This window comes from Strix aluco, chromosome 13, assembly GCF_031877795.1.
Source record: "Strix aluco isolate bStrAlu1 chromosome 13, bStrAlu1.hap1, whole genome shotgun sequence".
NCBI classification, from domain to species: Eukaryota; Metazoa; Chordata; class Aves; order Strigiformes; family Strigidae; genus Strix; species Strix aluco.
The window spans coordinates 22203929-22222301 of record NC_133943.1 but is presented as its reverse complement, the minus strand read 5'-3'; the positions used below and the strand labels follow the sequence as shown (position 1 = coordinate 22222301).

At 52.2% G+C, this 18373-nt stretch overlaps 1 protein-coding gene across 1 annotated transcript; it reads right to left on the bottom strand.

Annotated features, from left to right (window-relative positions):
- Positions 1-8235: 8235 nt before the first annotated feature.
- On the bottom strand, positions 8236-10765 carry LOC141929225 (uncharacterized). The gene is made up of 4 exons (XM_074838408.1): positions 9905-10765; positions 9471-9813; positions 9215-9394; positions 8236-9073 (listed from the first exon to the last, which is right to left on the bottom strand). Exons 1-4 carry the CDS (start codon positions 10461-10463, stop codon positions 8236-8238), a joined length of 1920 nt encoding a protein of 639 aa, XP_074694509.1. The 5' UTR covers positions 10464-10765.
- Positions 10766-18373: the final 7608 nt, after the last annotated feature.

Genomic DNA, 18373 nt, shown 5'->3' with positions numbered 1-18373 from the left:
TTTATGGTTAACAGCTGCAGTTTTTTTGCCCTTGCTGGGTCTAACAGGTGGTTCTGGGGCTGTGGGTCTGCTGGGGCAGAGTGGGTCTGTGAAAGTGCTTGGCCTTGTGGCTGACTGCACAGTTTTATCCAGAAAATCAAGGCAATGTGCTTGATCCTTAGAAGGTTCGTTACAGTGAAAGTCTGTCCTAACCTTAAAAACAGCATCAGGGGGGAATAATCCTCCTTGGAGCTGCCGATACAGCTGATTGCTGAGCTCTCCTGGAGACAAGAGTACAGCACCTCTGTCTGGACTGAACAACAGATGGTACAAGAATGAGGCTTTTTGAGGCTGATGCGGAAGAGCAGAACTGCATCCCTTTCGCTCCTACATTGCTCTTTGACAGCTTAGCTGCCTTGGAGAGAGCTGAAGTGATTCTTTATAATATATACATTTTTTTTTTTTTTTAAATTTCAGAAATTGCTGTAGATTTGCTGTCTGGGGCTTAAATGCAAATTATTTTACTAATTAATACCTTTCATTTTAGGTAATATGGTATATAAAATGGGAAATACCATTATGGACTCTTCCATTTACGAAGGAAAATGGTAATTGTGAAATGCAATGGCAGAAAGCTGAGATCGCTTCTGTCAGACTTCAGTTTTGCCCAGATCCTCGGACCGCTGTGTTAGAATCACACAGGGATCTGTTTCTCTGAGGGTTTTAATTAACCTTAGAAGACAGAGCAGGGCCAGCTTCCTTGTTGCTATTACACCTGTGTTTTGCTTCTACACCTTATACTTCAGGGAAGCCTTCTTTACATAGGTGATATTTTCTACAATCAACAAATGTTTTTATCACTCTGGCAAAACTCTGGGGGTTTTGTATTTCTTCATCCCGTCTTTGCTCCTTCTTTTCCTATAGTTTATCGTAGACTTGGTCCATCCAGAATGCTAAAACCCAGCGTGTGAGGGGCTGCGCTGGGGATGAACTGGCACTGGGGCTGCTCCTAAAGCTGTCCAAGACCATCCTTCAGAAACCCTTCCGAAACACTGTAGGTGTTTTCAGGTAGGCGGTATACGTCTTCAGTACGAGAGATCTGGAAGTGGTTTTTACCTACTAATACATGCTTGAAAAATATTTGGGATTCTATTGATGTAGCGGTATGTGACCTTTGGTAAGCCAGTTAGTCTCCCAGTGCCTCTATTTCAGCCTGTAAAAAAACCCAATAAATTCTAAATTCTAAATGGTATAGCATATTTTGGGTTGTTCACATTCAAGATAAAAATATTAAATATTAATATAAATATTTAGAATATTTTTCACCTATGATGAACTGAGTCTATGAACTCAAAGGGAAGCATAATATTTATTAAACATAGTTCACGTCATTTTGGCATTTGATATGCCAAGATTATGCATTTTTCCTGGGAGTTACGTTAACAATTTCAGCATGATAACTTTAATTTTAAAAAGGGCTTTTATTTGCTAAAAGGAGGGTTATCCATGCATGTGTACAAGGAAAACTTTAATTAAAATTTCTGTTCTCCATCGTTTCAGGAGTTTAAAATGCACTTTCTCCCCCCGTGAGACAAAAAGACTGTTTATATTTACAGGACTCCAAGGGTTAATGTGTGAAAATGAATCTTGTCATGATGTCATATTCAAGGTTCTATTGCTGACGGCTCCATTGTGTTGGCAAAGGAGAAAGATGAAGCACAACCTCAATTTACTTCTCTTGCTAAATCATACTTTGCTCTCCATATCTGGAGAAGATGGAGAACATGGAAATCCTGATACTGCCTCTGCTGACCTTAATACAACTTTTTTTTTTAACCATTTCTCCCCTCACCCTTGTGGAAAGCTTGAAAGAGAAACCACTCTTTCTGAGGAAGGTCTGAGGACTTGAAATGGGATCCTTCTTTTGGTGCCTACTGCAGCAGATAAAATACGGGGAAATCCATTGCTTCCCAAGGAGAGTCCATAGTAGGATGCTGAAAACACTTTAGAAGCCATTCTGGAAGCAGTTCCCAGCGGCCTGTTGCAGATGCAGGTGTTCTGGTGATAATTCCCGGTTCCCACGTGAGGTACTCACTGATGGCCCCAGTTCAGCAGAGGCTTTAAGTGAATACTCGTGTTAAATCTCCATTAGAGCAGTTTTGCCAGTGGTTAACTAGAGCAGTGTGTTCTCAATTAAATGCGTGTCTGCTGTGTCCTCTGCAGAAATAAAGAGCTAACTGGAGGTTAGAGAAAATTTTCCCTGAGTAGCTGCTGAACTTTGTTTGGGCTGTACCTGTCTGCACGGTGGCTTGTGTCCTGTCAGGAATTGTTTAAGAACATGGCTGAAGTCGTTCACTTGACTGATTCCTAAGAGAGGAGCTGAAGGAGTTGGGAAAAAGCAGGACTATAAAATGTAATTTCAGGGTTACTGCTCTTTGTCAGCTGTTGCAGGGTGGGTGGGCACTGCAGGTGTCCCAGGTGTCTGTAACGGCCTTCCCGGGATATTCATAAGGAATGGGGATAGGAAGTGAACATTCTGCTTGGAACATATAAAGGTTATTCTTAAATATCAGCAAGGTGATTTCCCCTATCAGGTTCTCCATCTAGCCAAATGACTGTATTGCTGCATTTACAGAAAAAAAATGTCAAAGCTGTTCTTCCAGCCATGCGTCTTCTTTGCCTTGGTGAACCATCCCACAGTACCGAGCGCTGGAGATGTGTCGCCAGGCCCTAAGTGCTGCCGCTGTGAAAATCTCTTGGCTCCTGCTGAGCAGCCGGGCAGTGGAGACAGTGATTTCTAGGACAACGTCAATGTTGCAGAATTCAGAAGCAAGTGTACTCTTCAGTTTTAGGTTTGAGGAGTCCTGTGAGCCCTGCGGGACCGGGAAGTCTCGTAAAGCATATGGTTAGCAAATTGTGTGAATTCCAGTCTGAAACAAATGTAAAAAGAGAGGAACTGTTTTTAGCACTGCGTTTTTTACCGTCGGCGCTTACGTTAGGATTGTGTTAGAAATAGGAACACTAAACTTTTACAGCTGGCAGCAGGTGGAGGACGATGAACAGAAGGGTTGTTCTGGATGTGCAGGGGAAAGGCGAAATGCAGGCAATGGGACTTAGAGGGTCTGCTGTTTGAATAACATAACCCTTTAGGTGCAGCCAGCAGGAACCCCCACGGGCAATCATCATTCATTTCTGCTCCCCTGAGGCTGTCACCGGCTCAGCGTGTGTCCTGCTCCCAGCCCCTCACCCTGCTGCTGTCTTGGGGGGGGGGGCAGTGAAAGGGGAGGAAGGGTGGCGTTATCTTGGTGAACCAAACATCTGCCACGTCGCCCTAGTCCCCCCATCCCTGGGGAGTGCCTTTCACTGAATTTAATTTCTCATCTGTGCCAGCAGGGAACAACCTCTCCACGGTACAAACCTGCACTGGACACCAGCCCTGCAGACATGCCGGCATTTGCTTGAGCCCCTTCCCCTGCCCCATCTGCAGGTTGCTAACGCGTCTCTTCCTGAGACTGGCCAACGCAGACGTGACCCTGCGGTGCTTCCTCCTTCCTCTGCCTGGTGACGGTGTTCACTGCAGGTGTCCATAACCACGACACAGCTGCAGTCACACACGCCTCTTGATCTCCTCATATGGTATTTCGAGCCAAGTCATGGTTGTTTTTAGGAAAAGATCCCAAACTTGAGCCTTGCTTTAACCCGATGACTTCCTCAAAAATGTGCCTGCAGGACGCCCCGTGTGCAGGAATCCTACTGAGCAGGTGCTGCTGCCTGGCCGGTGAGCGCCTTGGGGCACGTGGTGCGTCGGATGGTCTCACGGACTGCTTCTGCCTCACGGGTGACACTGACACCGCCACCCAGCAGGGCCCCGATCACTTCTGGCACCTCCTGCTAACTGACGTGACCTTCTTGCTCTTAAAAGTTGGGTAAGACAGTAGAGCACTCTTGGCCCGTTTCCCAACACTATATACATAATTGGGACCACGTGGTCATTACCTTCAGCTTCCGCTTATGGGGGACAACTGTGCAAAAAAAGGGTCATTCTGGGAAGATCACGAACCACTGCCTCCCCATGGCCTGATTCAGCAGAGGCTACAAGTCACTTACCAGCATTTTTTTTATAAATGTAAGACCAAAAGTCAAAGCTAATACAGCAGGAAGGGCCCCACTAGTGTTTATAGATCCCTAGGATAGCATGGAAAAATGTCGATACAGTACACGAGATATCTGGGAAAGCATTCTCTGGCCGTGGGCTGTACTGGGCACACATCAGCCAGGCGAGGGCAGAGACGCTCGCCTGGGGTTGCTGAACCCCCATTATGTTGTTTCCCCACAGGTGTGGCCGTGCCAGTGGTGTTGATCTCAGCAGATGGCTCCTCGCTGTGCCCGTAGCTGGGGATGGAGGTTGGCAGAACTGACAGGGCTGAGGTACCGATTTCCCTGATGATTCTAAGGCTGGAGGTGTTGGTCTACAGAAGGGGCAGGCAGGGCAGGCGAGGGGAGGGCTGGCAGGCGATGTGAGGGAGAGGTGCGATGCTGCAGGGCTGACAGTCAGCGAGGACGTGGTTGGGAGCCTCGGGGTGAGGATGAGGGGGATGGAAACCAAAGCAGATGTCGTGGTGGGTGTCTCCTGCCGCTCGCCCAGCCGGGACGCCAGCACTGCGCAGTTCCTCTGGGGGCACTTGGAGAAATCTCTGGAGCGCTGACCCTGGCCCTTGTGGCAGCTGCCAACTCTTGTTTATGTTTCCCCCCCCGTCCGGTCTTGTGTCTGCCTGGGGTGCAGCCAGGCCAGGGGAGGAGGGTCCCAGCCTGGCCGGCAGCTCCCTCCCTGGCCGTTCCTGGGGTGATTTGGGGTTCTTTTGCTGCGGCAGTGAGGCGATGCCGGGCTGCGGAGCTGAGCGGGGTGGGAGGCGAGGAAGGGTGTGAACGTCTCGAGGCTGGGAAGGGCTTTGCAGCGAGCCCTGTCCCCGCGGGAGGGGACGCTGGCCGTGTTCAGGACGAAGGCCTTGCGGCCCTGGCTGGGGTGTGTGCCCGTGCCCCGCCCTGGCCCCCCAAGGTGTGTCCTGGTGCCGGGGGCTCCGTGCTGCCTTGGCTGTCTTGTGCCCATTGCACAGCTTGACGAGGGCCCCGCACTTCTCGTGGAACAGCAGCGCCTCATTGGACAGCGGCGCCCCTGGACCCGCCCACGCCACTCCTGCATAGGCCTCGCCCCCTCTGGGGACACACCCCCCGGGAGGGGCCGCACCCTCCAGAGAACACCCTGTCTGGTCATTATGGCCCGGGAGAGTGGGGAAAGGCCTGCCCCGAGGTGGGACACACCCCCTGGAGAGGCCCCACCCTCCAAGACAAGCCCCACCCCTCGACCCCCCATTTATCCCCTGGTTTGGAAAAGGAAAGACAGTGAAGGCTCCGCCCTTGTGCTGTGACACCCCCAGGAGAGGCCCCGCCCCCGGGAAGGGTCCACCCAGGAGGCTTTAACCCATGAGGGGTTAAGGGAGAAATGGGGCAGAAATGGGGGGGGGATGGGGGTCCCCACTGCTGGTGTCTGTGTCCCCCCGACAGCGGGGGCTCCAGTGCTGGGGGGCCCTGATCAGGGGAGTCCCAATGCTGGGGGCTGTGTCACCTTGAGGGGGGGTGTATGGGGGACCCAGTTCTGGGGGGCTGCATCACCCCAGTGTTGGGGGACCCCAGTAAGGGGGGTTGGGGGACACCATGCTGGGGGCTGCATTGCCCGGATCTTGGCATTCCCAATGCAGGGGGTCCCCATGCTGGGGGGCTGCAGCACCCCCATACTGGGGCTCCCAATGCAGGGGGGGCGATGCTGGGGATCCATGTTGAGGTGTCCCTGCCCCACTTACACCCATGCACCCAGTTACCTCCTGCCCTTCCCCAGGAACCCCCAGCCCCCTGCTTCCCCAGTCCCCTGTCCAGTCCTCCCTTTCCAGTCTCCCCCAGTTCTCCCAGTTAACCCCAGCCTGCTCTTCCCCAGTCCCCCTGATACCAGGGGACTGGAACCACGGGATCATCTGTAAAACAACTCGCTTATCTATAGATAACAAAATGTACGCCTCTCAGTTTAGACCCCTAACAGTAGATAACAGGATGCTCCAGTGTCCGCAGAGTGAAAATTGTGGCTGTGAACAAGCCCAGGCCAGACTCTATTTCGGCAAAGAGCCTCCAGGAGAAGCGAGCATGCGCGGAGTAAAGGCTCATCAAACGGACACAGTGAGGAAGACTCTAATTAGCCACTAGAGACCACCAGAGGAGCACCGACTCATTTAGATCAACGGAAGTGAGCATGTGCAAAGTACTAATGCATATGTTACCTAGTTCTGGGAAAAGTATGAATATGCTCATGGCTTTGTGGAAATTTAGTGCCTATGACCGAATTGCTTTCACTCTAAGCTGTGCAGCGTTAGGAGTCGGTGCGCTCACCTCTGCGAAATTATTCACGTGTGCGCCCAGCGCTGCAATACAGAATGCCTGCTTTCTGACCCTCCAAATGAGTCTGAGAGAGTTTCCTCGACCGCTTTTTGGGTATCAGTTGAATAGAGCACAAGTGCTCTGGGGAGGAACAGCCCCACACACCGGTATATCCTGGGGCTGCCCAGCTGGAAAGCGGCGTTGCAGAAGAGGGGGACCTGGGGGACACCAAGTTGAACGTGAGCCAATAATGTACCGCTGCTGCAAAGAAGGGCAACGGCATCGCGGGCTGCGTCAGGAGGAGAGCTGCCGGCAGGTCAGGGGAGATGCTCCCACCCCTTCGTTCAGCGCTGGTGAGTGCTGCGAGAGCTGGAGTGCTGGGTCCAGTTCTGAGCTCCCCAGTGCGGGAGAGACATGGACAGAGAGTCCAGCAAAGGGCCACAAAGATGATGAAGGGACGGGAGCATCTCACATGAGGAAAGGTGAGAGAGCTGGGCCTGTTCAGCCTGGGGAAGGCTCAGGGGGATCCTGGCAGTGTCTGTAAATACCTACAGGGAGGGTGCAGAGAAGCCCTATTGGCTTCCAGAGTGGAAACAAAAAAGGGGTAACGAGGCATGATTGTCTTCACAGACATCAAACAAATCTGGAGAGTTAGTTTCTAAGGCAAGTCACTGGCATGTAAACAAAACGATGGATCATACCCTGAGCTGCTTCCCACCGAGGCCTGTCGGCTCTGCACTGGCTGCACCAGGTCCTGCCTCTGAAGCTGCCAGGACCATCTATCCCAACCCCACCTTGCTGCGCTCCTGGCCCCTGGCACGTGATGGTGCTGCAGCTCCCAGCTCGGCTCCCGCCCAGGGGTGCCCCGCACGCCTCCAGCTGAGCTGGGATCTCTGGGCACTGGGGCGGGCCCTTTGCTTCTGGACCATGGCTTGAAGGGAGCTGTCCTGGCTCTGGAGATGATGCTGTGTCACGGTCCCACCAAGTCCAGGTTTCTGTCAAGAGGCCTCGGCTTGGACACCCAGCACGGAGCCCAGGCCGCACTGAGCTGCCCTCCGAGCAGGGCTGGTCATCTCCCCAGCCCACAGCTGGCTGCCCCAGCGCCCCGTTAGCCAGAGGGGTCACTGGGACAGAGCTGCGGGGTAGCTCTAGGGCTGAGCTGGGTTAGCTGGGGGCAGGGGGGGTCTGGTGGGTTTGGGACAGGGTTCCAGTGTGGAGCAACCGAAGGCGATGGAGCAGCGAGAGGCTGGGAGCAGTGGCAGCAGGAGGCTGAGGAGTCCATGGGAGTGTGTGTGCTGGTGTGCAGTCAGGGAGTGTGTGTGTGTGTGTGTGTGTGTGCGCTGGTGTGCAGTCAGGGAGTGTCTGTGTGTGTGTGTGTGTGTGCTGGTGTGCAGTCAGGGAGTGTCTGTGTCTGTGTGTGTGTGTGCTGGTGTGCAGTCAGGGGGCTGTGTGTTGTCCCAAAAGCGGGTTCTTTCACCCGGTGCACAATCACCCCTTCAACACACTGATTGTTGCTTCCAGACAATTTTCGTTCGTATCAGCTCATGGGGCAGGGGCTGCATTAACCCCCCACCTCCCGCTGCACGAATGACCACTGGCAGGGTCGCTGTGAAACAAACACTGAAACTTTAATGAATTAAGAAATAGTTGGAGATATGGGAGAGGGCTGGGGCTGGAGCGGGCGGCACGCTGTCCCGTGGTGTCCCTCAGGGTTCTGGCTCCCTTGGCGGGCACGTTGTTGCCATCAGGTGCTCTCCACTTGCTGCTGCCCGCCACCACGCCGTCCCTGTCCGGCTTCACCTCCTGCGAGGTTTTTGAGTGTTTTCCCACCCGTCACACCACCATCTTCCTCCTCTTGGGTGGGATGTTGTCCCGCAGGGAGGTCTCTCGTTTCTTGGCACTCCTGGCCGGGGCGGGGCACTTGGCCCCCTTGCCCCCCGCCCGGCCCGATCCGGGCACCCCCCGGCCAGAGACAGCGCCCAAGGGCAGCGGCAGGCGGGTCAGAAGCACCCGGGGCTGCCTCCGCAGCACCTCCTCCATCAGCCGGGCTGTGTGGGCTGGGTGATTCCGGGAGGGACGTGAGCGGCTGGGCAGAGGGGTCTCCTGAGGACCCTTCAGCGCATTCTCCAGGGGCAGGCGAGTCAGAAGCACCCGGGGCTGCCTCCGCAGCACCTCCTCCATCAGCCGGGCCGTGCGGGGCGGGTGACGCCGGGAAGGACGCGAGGGGCTGGGCAGGGGACTCAGCAGCGGGATCCCCTGTGGGCTCAGCAGGTGACTGTCTGGAAGAGCCTTCAGGGGACCCTTCTGGGGTCTCTTCGCAGGACTGTCCTCGGAGCTCTCATCCGAGCTCTCATCTGAGCTCTCCTCCGAGCTCTCCTCAGATGTCTCCGAAGGACTCGGTGGCAGCCAGGTGGGCAGTTCTGCCGCCATCCTGCCCTGCTGCCCTGTGGGGTCCTGCGAGGGGGAGGCTGGCACCCCCCAGAAGGGGTCGGCGTCCCCCAGCATCGCTGCTGACAGGTGGTCCTTGGCCCAGTTGCCCTGCGTCCCGTACCCCAAGAAGTTGGGGGCTTCATTGGAGGAGACGGTGCTGGAGAGGCTGTCAGGGAAGATGTTTTCACCGTCCACCAGCATCACCACCGCCACTTGCTCATTGTCGCAGCCGCCCTCTGCCCTGTACTCCGAGAGGTGGGGGAGCTCATTAAGGGAGGTGCTCAAGTTGGAGACGTGGGGGACACTGGGGACGGTGTCCTTGCCATCCCCCAGCCCTGCCGCCACGGCTCGCTCCTTGGGGCAGCCGCCCTCCGTCACGTACCTGCAGAGGTCAGGGAGCTCCTTGAGGACCTCAGCAGGCAAGTTGGGGACACTGGCGGTCAAGACGGTGTCCCCACTGTCCCCTAGATGTGCCACCATCGCTCGGTCCTGGGGGCAGTCACCGTCCACCACGTACACAGAGAGGTCGGGGAGCTCATCACAGCACATGGTGCTGGTGAGGCTGTTGGGGAAATCAAGGACATCAGGGACAGTGTCCTCACTGTTCCCCACTCCCACCACCACCCGCTTCCACATACCTGGAGAGGTCCGGGAGCTCACCGAGGAGGGCCGTCAGCTCTGGGACATCGGAGACAGCGTCCTCACTGTCCCCCAGCCTTGCCGCCACTGCCTGCTCCTTGGGGCTGCTGCCCTCCGCCACGTAGGCAGAGACGTCAGGGAGCTGCTGGAGGAAGGCAGTCACGCTGGGGCTGTCGAGGACGTCGGGGATGGTGTCCTCGCCATCCACGGTGTTAAGCCAAGCGAGGATCTGTTGGGCAGTGGTGTCCTCTGCCTCCTCACGAAAGGCCTCCGCGAAGGCGTCCAGCCCCTGCTCGGGCAGGTCTGCGGGCTTCCCCGGGGCTGCCAGGGCGGTCACTGCTGCTGCAAAAGCAAAGCCAACCCAAGTCCAGGCGATGCAACCTTTCCTCAGCTTGGCTGTCTGCCTGTGGGCTCTGCCAGCCCCTAAACTCACCTTTGGGCTTTATGGTGGCTCTGCCAGTCAGCGGAGCCAGGGCGGGCTGGTGGGCGCTGGCAGCAGGGACGCTGTCCTCGACGGCCACTGCCTCCATGTTGGAGGCCTCCGGCAGCTTCTGGGCGCTGCCGGGCGTGTTGTGGAGCAGAGGGGGGCCCTGCACCCAGCGCTGAGCTGCGGGGTGGCAGGGTGACGGGGGGCTGGGGCGGGCAGGGACGTGCAGCAGGCAGGAGCCCGTGGGGTACAGGGGCTCCTCCTGGACCACGGCCCCCGGCCCCAGCCCCATCGGCTGGGGGGGCACCAGCGTCCTCCCCACCACCTGCTGTCCCCAGCCATGGGCAGGGGGACAGGGAGCAGCCATGGAGCAGAACTGCACCCCTGGGGGGAGCTGCACCATGGGAGGGAGCCACATGCCGGGGTGGAGCTGCACCAGCTGCCCCGGGGCCCCCATGGGCCCTGGCCCCCCCTGCCAGACACTGGCCTGGGGCAGCTGGTAGGTGATGGGGGGCAGCTGGGCAGGCTCAGAGGCCGCCGGCAGACCCGGGACAGAGCGCAGCATGTCTGCTGTGACCGGTGGCGGCGCGGCTGCAGCACTGACGCTCTGACACCCTGTCGTCGGGTGGTTTGGATCTGCCCCATTATGACATCACCCCTAACGACACCCCGTAACCGGGGACCGGCTGTGAGCCGCTCCGCAGGCAATGGGGTCCTGGACACTCCGGCCCCTCGCTCCATGGCTGCCCTCAGCCTTTGCTTACCCACAGCCCAGACGACACTGGGCCCTGTACCTACACCCTGTCGATGGCTGCTCTGAGCAAAACCAGCCTGTGACTCCCCTGCAACTTTTCAGTGTTATCTGGCCTGGTGTAAAGCTCCCCAGATGTGGGCACCAGCTGCCCTGGTACCAGCTCACGCAGGAGGAAGCTGAGGCACAGGCTGGCTAACGCCAGTGATGAAGCCGCAACTACTCTGTCCCTGCCGTATCTGCTGCCGGTTTGGAGGGGTGGAAGGCGCCACCCAGGGCACAGGAGAGGAGAGCGGGGGGACAGGGAGCCCCGTCCTGACTCCTCACTGGCTTCACTCCTGGCCAGCTGCTTTTCCTCTGTGCCAGGACGGAGAGCACAGCGGGGGCTGGGGGGCGTTGGTCCCCCAGGAGCTGTGTGGGATCCCGGGGTGTCGCTGAACAGGGGGTCTCTGCCCGCAGGTGCCTGTGGGAATTAAGAATTGGTAGTTAGCAAAATGTAAACTGGCCTTGAGGTTAGAAGAATGATTGTGGATACCTGAGGCAGCATTATGGAACACCCTGTTGTGTGAAAAACAGCGGGAAAAAGCACCACCTGCAGAGTGTGGTGAGCATGTAAGTTATAAACAGGCAAAACCTGAAGGTCAGTAGGATGTAAAAGTGAAAATGAACCTATGTAAACAGGTGGTCATAAATTGGGAGCGGGCACACAGTGCAGCAGCATTTGCTCTTGGCAATGCCCCCCCTTCAACAAACTGCGCGTCGCCCCGATCCCAGCTGGACCGAGACCAACAAATATTCATGTAATTTCCGAGCAGTGCACACCTATTTCCAGAGGATCTAATGCATCTGTTAATACATTGCACAAGTGTACTAAAATTTGGGGAAGGGTCTCTGAGGGGCTTCCATGGGGGTTTTCGGTGGTCTGTGGTGGTCCCTAGTGGTGGCTGAAGAGGTGTCTTAGTGTCCTTTCCATGAACTCTGAGGTTTTTTTCATATAAGACCTCATCTTGGCTCATTGCTCTGTCTGTAAAGTTTCTCAGCTTTCTTACCTTCAGCTCCCACAGGTGTCTGTTGGCTTCTCTGCCCTCCCCGGGATGGACCCATCACAGTGGCAAAAATTATGCCCTTGGGTGCATTCTCGTCTGAGGCCCCTTACAGCCAGTAGCACCAACTGCTTGCAGGCATCAGCTACAGGCAGCAACTCCCCCTTTTCTTGAGACTTTGGACTCATAAATCCAAGGTCTCAATACTTAATACCTCATTTTCATGCAGATTTGTCTACAACAACACTGAATCATAATGCAAGCTAAGATATAGATGCAGACCATTACTATTACCACTAGAAACAGATTTCTTAACCATACCCAATTCAGTAGCCATGAGCTAAGTTTGTGCCACAATTCTTCAAAGCCCCAGGACGTATCATCCTTGGTGGCCTGAGGCAGGACTTTGGTCTGTTCCCAAATTTCTGCCAAACCCGTGGAAATTCTGCCATTCTGATCTACGTATACACAACAGCTTGTGTTAATCACGGTGCAGACACCCCCTTGCGAGGCCAAGGGCCATTCGATTTTGTTACACTACCTGAGACAAACTGGACACTTCAATTTGCAACGCTTGTGTGGCGTCCATAGTTCTGTTTTCTATGTTCTCGATTATGGTGGATATATTTACAGTTGTCTTTTCCAATTCACTTACTCCAAGCCGAGAGAGAAACCATCTAACGAAACTGTGGAATGCCTAAGGACAGTCTGCTATAGCACTGTGAGTCCTTCTGCTTCGTTTAAGGAGGGTCCTCGCCCATCCACTCTGTTCATGCAGCTTATTAACTGCTGTCGTGCTCGGGGCGAGGGCTCCTGGTGCACACTCCTTCCCATCCTAGGGGCAGTATTTTCCGAGCTCGGTTACCGCATAGCCAGTACCATCCTGTTCCTTCTGCTCGGGGTACAGGCCACCTAACTGAGGGTTTAAATCTATGTAACAGGGCTAGATCAAATTGGCTGTCTACAGAATTCATGTAACTGTTACAGCCCTTGGCTAGTCCTACAGCTATAGTATTGTTGTTTGTGCAGTCTGGAGTTGCATCATTCAGATGACATCGCTGTATGCAAGCACAGTTATAGGATACCTGTGGTGGTTCTTCCATTTGGATTTCTTGTTGAGTAGTCATCTTAGCACTGCCCCGCTGAAAGGCTGCGCTCACTGTAATCTGTCCATAGCTCTGGCCTCCAGCAATGGTGATATCGTATAAGGGGGTACCATCAGGCGTTGGAATCCCCATGTACTTTGCTGTTCCAGTTAACAATGTGTCTGGGTTTGCCACTACAGGATGAATATCCTGGGTTATCTGATTTATTGCCCTCAGGTCCTGGACCAACCAGCAATCCTTACCATTGGCCTTTTTAACCAGCAAAATGGGGGGGGGGGGGGGGGGGGTGTTTTGACTCACACTCCACTAGTAACTTATACTTTAAGAATTTCTCAATTATTGGCACCAACCCCTTTCCAGCTTCTAGCTTTAGAGGACACTGTTTAATTCTTACTACCGGGGATGATCTTGGTTTAAGGTCAATTCTTACTGGGTCTGCTCTTTTGGATTTTCCCGGGACTCCTCCGGCCCATACAATAGGAATCACAGCACCTTCTACTCCTGCAGGTACCTGCTGTAACTCGGCTTGCCTCTGGAACATAAAGACCTGGGCATCCAAAGCTTTACTTTCAGGAACATGGATTGGGATTTTCCCTGCTGGGCGCAGGCGCCCTTTGGGCAGCCGGGCCTGACTGGAGGCTGGGCGCAGGCTGCTCCCTGCAGCGCTGGAGCCTGGGGCAGCCCGGCCACCTGCCAGTCGCTGCCTGAAACCCGGGTGTCCAGGGGAGCCTTTCCCGGGGGGCAGAGGGGGTCGGGTCCCACCAGCCCCGCTCCTCCCGGCTGCGGGCGTGCAGGGGGTCGCAGCACAAGTCCTGGGGGGAGAGAGGTTGCTAAGGCCTGAGGATACAAACTCCGGCTGGAGCCGAGCTGCAGACGGACGGAGGGATGGACAAAAAATACTCTTACCATAAATGACATCTCACCTTTTTATAAGGTCTTTTGTCTTTTTGCGCAAGACTGTTCCACTGCAGCACTCCAACACTCTGCTTCAAACTCATGAGCATCTGTTTCTATTTCACTCTGGAGGGATACAGAATATGCATCTAGACCACAAGCACATTCAATTGCAATTCTTATTAAATTGTCTCCCTGGAATTGTGTTGCTTCTGCCGCTGCTTTTTGAATTTGTATTCCCCATGCTCACTCCCGGCTGCCCTCAGACTGGGCACACTGAAGTGGCCCCAGAGATGCACTGTTTATATACTACCTGTGATCCTTCTAGAAATGTAAAGCTGCCACTTCACTTGCCGTATTGGCTAAATCAGCAGGTCTGAAGGGCAGGAAATTGGTCCCTACTGTGCCCATTTAGTGTGGAAATTGCAAAGTAGCTGCTCCTTTAGTACAACACCAGAACCTACACGCAATTATTCACACCCTACCGTACAAGGACATTTCATGGCAAACAAGAAAAATCTGAGATCACATAAAACCCCCAAGTTCTTTGCAATGCTCATTGCTACACAGTGATTGATATCTGCATGCACACACACTGAACATAACAGATACCACGGCTAAGTTTCATTTTAATACAGCAGCTTTAAATGCTTTTTAAATCTAGACAGTCTGTGAACTGGAAAGATATTTAAAACTTTAATCACTATTACACAATACATGGAAGCCTGTAATAGACTTCTGAAAAAGGGATACAATTATTTAGCACTAATGTCTGTAATGAATGATAAGGAGCAGGAGACAAAACACATCCTTTTAAAAAAGGAACTTCAGGGAAGTCAAAGATGAAGAATCAGCCAGACGATCTTTAAAACTTATCACTGACAAGGTCTGCAGCTGCCCCTTTTGCAAAGTGCTTTTAAGGACATGGGAGTGGACAAGATCTCACGGACCCCTGAGCCCAGGACCCTCCACTGCACGCAAGCTTTGTCTTCCACCCCGACCAAACTCCTCTTCCAGCACAGTGTCTGGGAGGCTGCTTCAGGACCACGCTGCTGCAGCAGTTCAAGAGGGTCTCCAGTTCCCAGCCAAGGTTTATGCATCGCTAATTTACAACTTTTCTTGTAAAAGCACTGGTGTCTACTCACCCCCAGAAGTTCCCCTTTCTTAGTCTGTACCTCCACTAACAATTATCTCTCCTTCCACTTCCACCTTGCTCAATGAAACAGCTAAGTGATGAGCTCCAAGCCCATTGTTCTGAAGGAGGACACTAATTAGACAGTAGCAAGATTTGTAAAGGCAGATTTCTTAAACAAAGGCTTAATAACAAATGTCCTCCCATTTCCATTTGGAGAAGTATTGAAATCATCAGCCATGAAGTTCTCCTTCTGTACTCCACAAGCCAAGAACATGAAGTTCCGGTTCTCGTTAGGCCAAATCTAAAACTCTCCAGAGACAAAACGTGGGGAGAGGGACGGAGGGGATGCAAACACCACAGTTTATACCTTTCTTAAAATGTATTTCTCTTACACTGATACGATACCCTTGGCTTTTTTTGCTGGGCACTGCAGCCTGCAGTGTCACGCTGTGGGTAAAGACAACCAGTGCCCATGCTATTAGCTGTTCCCTTCCAGCTTCTGCTTTTGGCTGTGGAAAATAAGTACTGGCTGCCTAGCAGAGTCTGCACCAACCAAAAGCCATCTTCTGAGATCCATCAGCACTGCCCGCACACTGCTGAGAGGCCCTACCTATCGCTGTTAACCCATCACACCAGACCATACCACAGAGCTGTTTCAACAACAAGCCCTACAGCCAACTTTTCCTATTTTCACTTTCCTTCTTGCTTCCTATTTTAGCCTCTGCACGTTCCCCTAAACGCACAAAACCATTCTCGATAACACAAACAGCCACTTACCTTCTTATAACAGTTACTCCCGTTGCACTGCCTCTTGGTAAGAGCCGTTTCATAAAGAAGTACACCTTGCACTGCAAGTCGAATGGTACCTAACGAAAACGTACGAAATACACACAGCAATACTTGGAGATTCACGTCAGCTTGTTTCTTACAGCCAAAGCAACCAAACGGACCATCTGCAGGGCAGCAGGTAATTCTGCTCTAGTTCCCGTCGGTCACCTGAGAGCCAAGAAGCCTGTTCTGTTAGTGCAGACCTTGCAACGTCTACAAATTAAAATGCCATTTCAATTATACACCTGTGGCCGTGATGGTCTCTTCCAGCAGCAAAAAGCTATTTCAAAGCCTATGCTGCAATAGAGCTGTTCTTTCTTCTTGGTTTTTTTTTTCTCCCAGGTCTCTTTTCCCACTTTGTTGCAACAAAGATTTACGTCCAGACCATTAGTGCTAGCTTGTCGTAGAGATTTCCAGCAACCACTAGCTGCAGGCAAGTTTTAAATAGACAATTATGAAAATCTGATGTAAAACAAAGTTCACAGTTCTAGTCTTTTCAGAGGCCAGAGAACAGACAATCAGTGAAAAACTAGCTTATTGATCCCTTTTCACCATGATATTTTGAGGTTACACAGCAAGAAGGTATAAGGAAACATAAAAAGACAAAACCACACAGGAGATTGCTAGGAGCCTCTAAGCCATACCCAGTAGAAAAAAGAATGAAGCCATCTTATTAAAAGGGACTTTTTCTGTGCTTCAATAACACACCGTGTATAGCCTTTAAAGCATGTTAAAGAAAAAAATACAATCCAACAGATAAGCCTTGAGCACAGAAATCATTCTTTAGAACAAACCTGGGGAAATGCACTGGGCTGAACTTTGTGGAGATCCAGAAGGTCTGTGCTGCAAATCTTTCTGCTACAGGAACAAACACAATATTCTTACACTTACAGATCAAACTTTCAGTTCAAAATGAATCATGTTTCTCCTATCACACAGCACTAACTGTAAGGGAAGCTGTACACTGAAAATATAACAGATTTCACACAGTAACAGTTTTGATCTTTTCACATTCCAGAATGGCATATAGACATCAACACTCTGTATAAAAATCCTATCAAGTGATAAAATACACAGTGATAAAAAAAACCAAACACAAACCTGTTTTTCTTCACAGAACAAGAAATATGGATCTTCATTTGATGCACAGGTCTGAAGTGCTAAGGCTTGGACAATAAGCCCAAGCCAGAGTTGACCTATAGATGAATCCTGTATGTTTTATAATTGACAAGCATTGTATCAATAGGTATTGTACTAAATTATAACAAACCACCTGTCTGGATGTAAAAGGTGGGAATATTGAAACCTGAACAATAGGTCTTGAACCGAAATTGCTAACTCAGTATGTAGTCATTAGTGAAATATGTATAGAAAATGTAACTTAAACATCGTAAGACATGTATCCTTCTTTGTGTGTGTAAACAGGGCCACAAAGACAATTGTCTGGCCCTGTGACCTGGTGTGTGACCTTGCTCATAAATCACCTCGATAAGCTGGGAAAACTCCCTTAGTTTTTTCCCTGAGCCCCGGCCAGGCTCTGGGAAAATCTAACGTGAGACTGACTCCAGATATTTCTGCTTAAAACAAAGGTGCCAGCTATTCTGGCTTACTGATTTCAGGTATATAAGGCTGGCCCCGCTCACAGCGACTTTGGATGCCTCACCTATGGGTGCACGCACCGCGTAGGATTTCCCACTTGCAGGGAAAGGCTCAACAAATCCTCGCTGTAACCGGGGCTGCCCAGCGCCTGCGGGTCTGGATGATGGTAACGTATGCAAGTGGTGATGGATCTTTCTTAATCACTATTCTCTCTCTCTCTTGTAGTAATGATTTGATGCATTACCCTGTATTTTCCTATTTGTTTAAGCGCGCTACTTTGTCTTTTCTTACTGTATGTTTTCTGTATTATTCTGTTATATTATTTAGTTATTTCTAGTAAAATACGCCTGCTCTTTTCACTCTGGTGTCTGAATTTAATTAATATCCCTGATCAGCAAAACAAGGTCAGGTCTCCTTTCCTCAACCCTTGCTTCTACTCCTCTCAGTAACTTCTGAGCTCACAACTAACTTCAGTCACATGTAAAAGAGGAAGAGAGTTCTCACGCATCATATTCCTAAAAGATGTATGAAAACTGGGCATGGGTTAAGGAGGAAAAACTCAGCGTCTCCAGCCAAAGGGTGCTTTAAATGTGAACTCAAACCACCCTCCCAGTTTGCCTGCTGAGCCACACACACTACATGCTGCCCAGCCTCTTACCAGATACTGTCTAAAAGGAGTAAAGGGAAGAGACAGGTACAGGGCACAAGAAAAACCACGTACGGTTGGCTCAGAGACGGGGGGAATGTTGTCACTGGAGAGCAGCGTTATCCTGGGGCATGTTTGTAGAGAATGCAGGACACAAATCTGCAAGAAAGCAGACTCCGTTAGTTCCGCTGCGCAGGGAACAGCCTGTTTGCTCACGCCACTATTGTCTGTGCATTCCGAGCCCCGCTGACGCCGGCCTTCGCCTTAGCGTGCTGCTCTCCACCTGCACTGCAGCGCTGTGTGAGCTCATCATGCTCAAAAATCGGAATCAAACATCAGAGTGGCTGAAAACCTTTTCGGTTAGGGACCTTGATCGTCCAAATTGTCCACAAAATACAAAGTATTTGCACTGCGTGAACGATATAAAAATATTCCACCCCAGACTTTGGTTTGGCATCTTGTGCATTGCTGCT

Excerpts from the sequence above, each read along its gene's own strand:
- LOC141929225 (XM_074838408.1), bottom strand. The coding sequence starts at position 10,463 with ATGCTGCGCTCTGTCCCGGGTCTGCCGGCGGCCTCTGAGCCTGCCCAG. Across the intron at positions 9,395-9,470 it reads GAGCTCCCGGACCTCTCCAG|CCTCACCAGCACCATGTGCT; the intron begins GTATGTGGAAGC and ends TTTCCCCAACAG. Across the intron at positions 9,074-9,214 it reads GAGCTCCCTGACCTCTGCAG|GGCAGAGGGCGGCTGCGACA; the intron begins GTACGTGACGGA and ends CTCGGAGTACAG.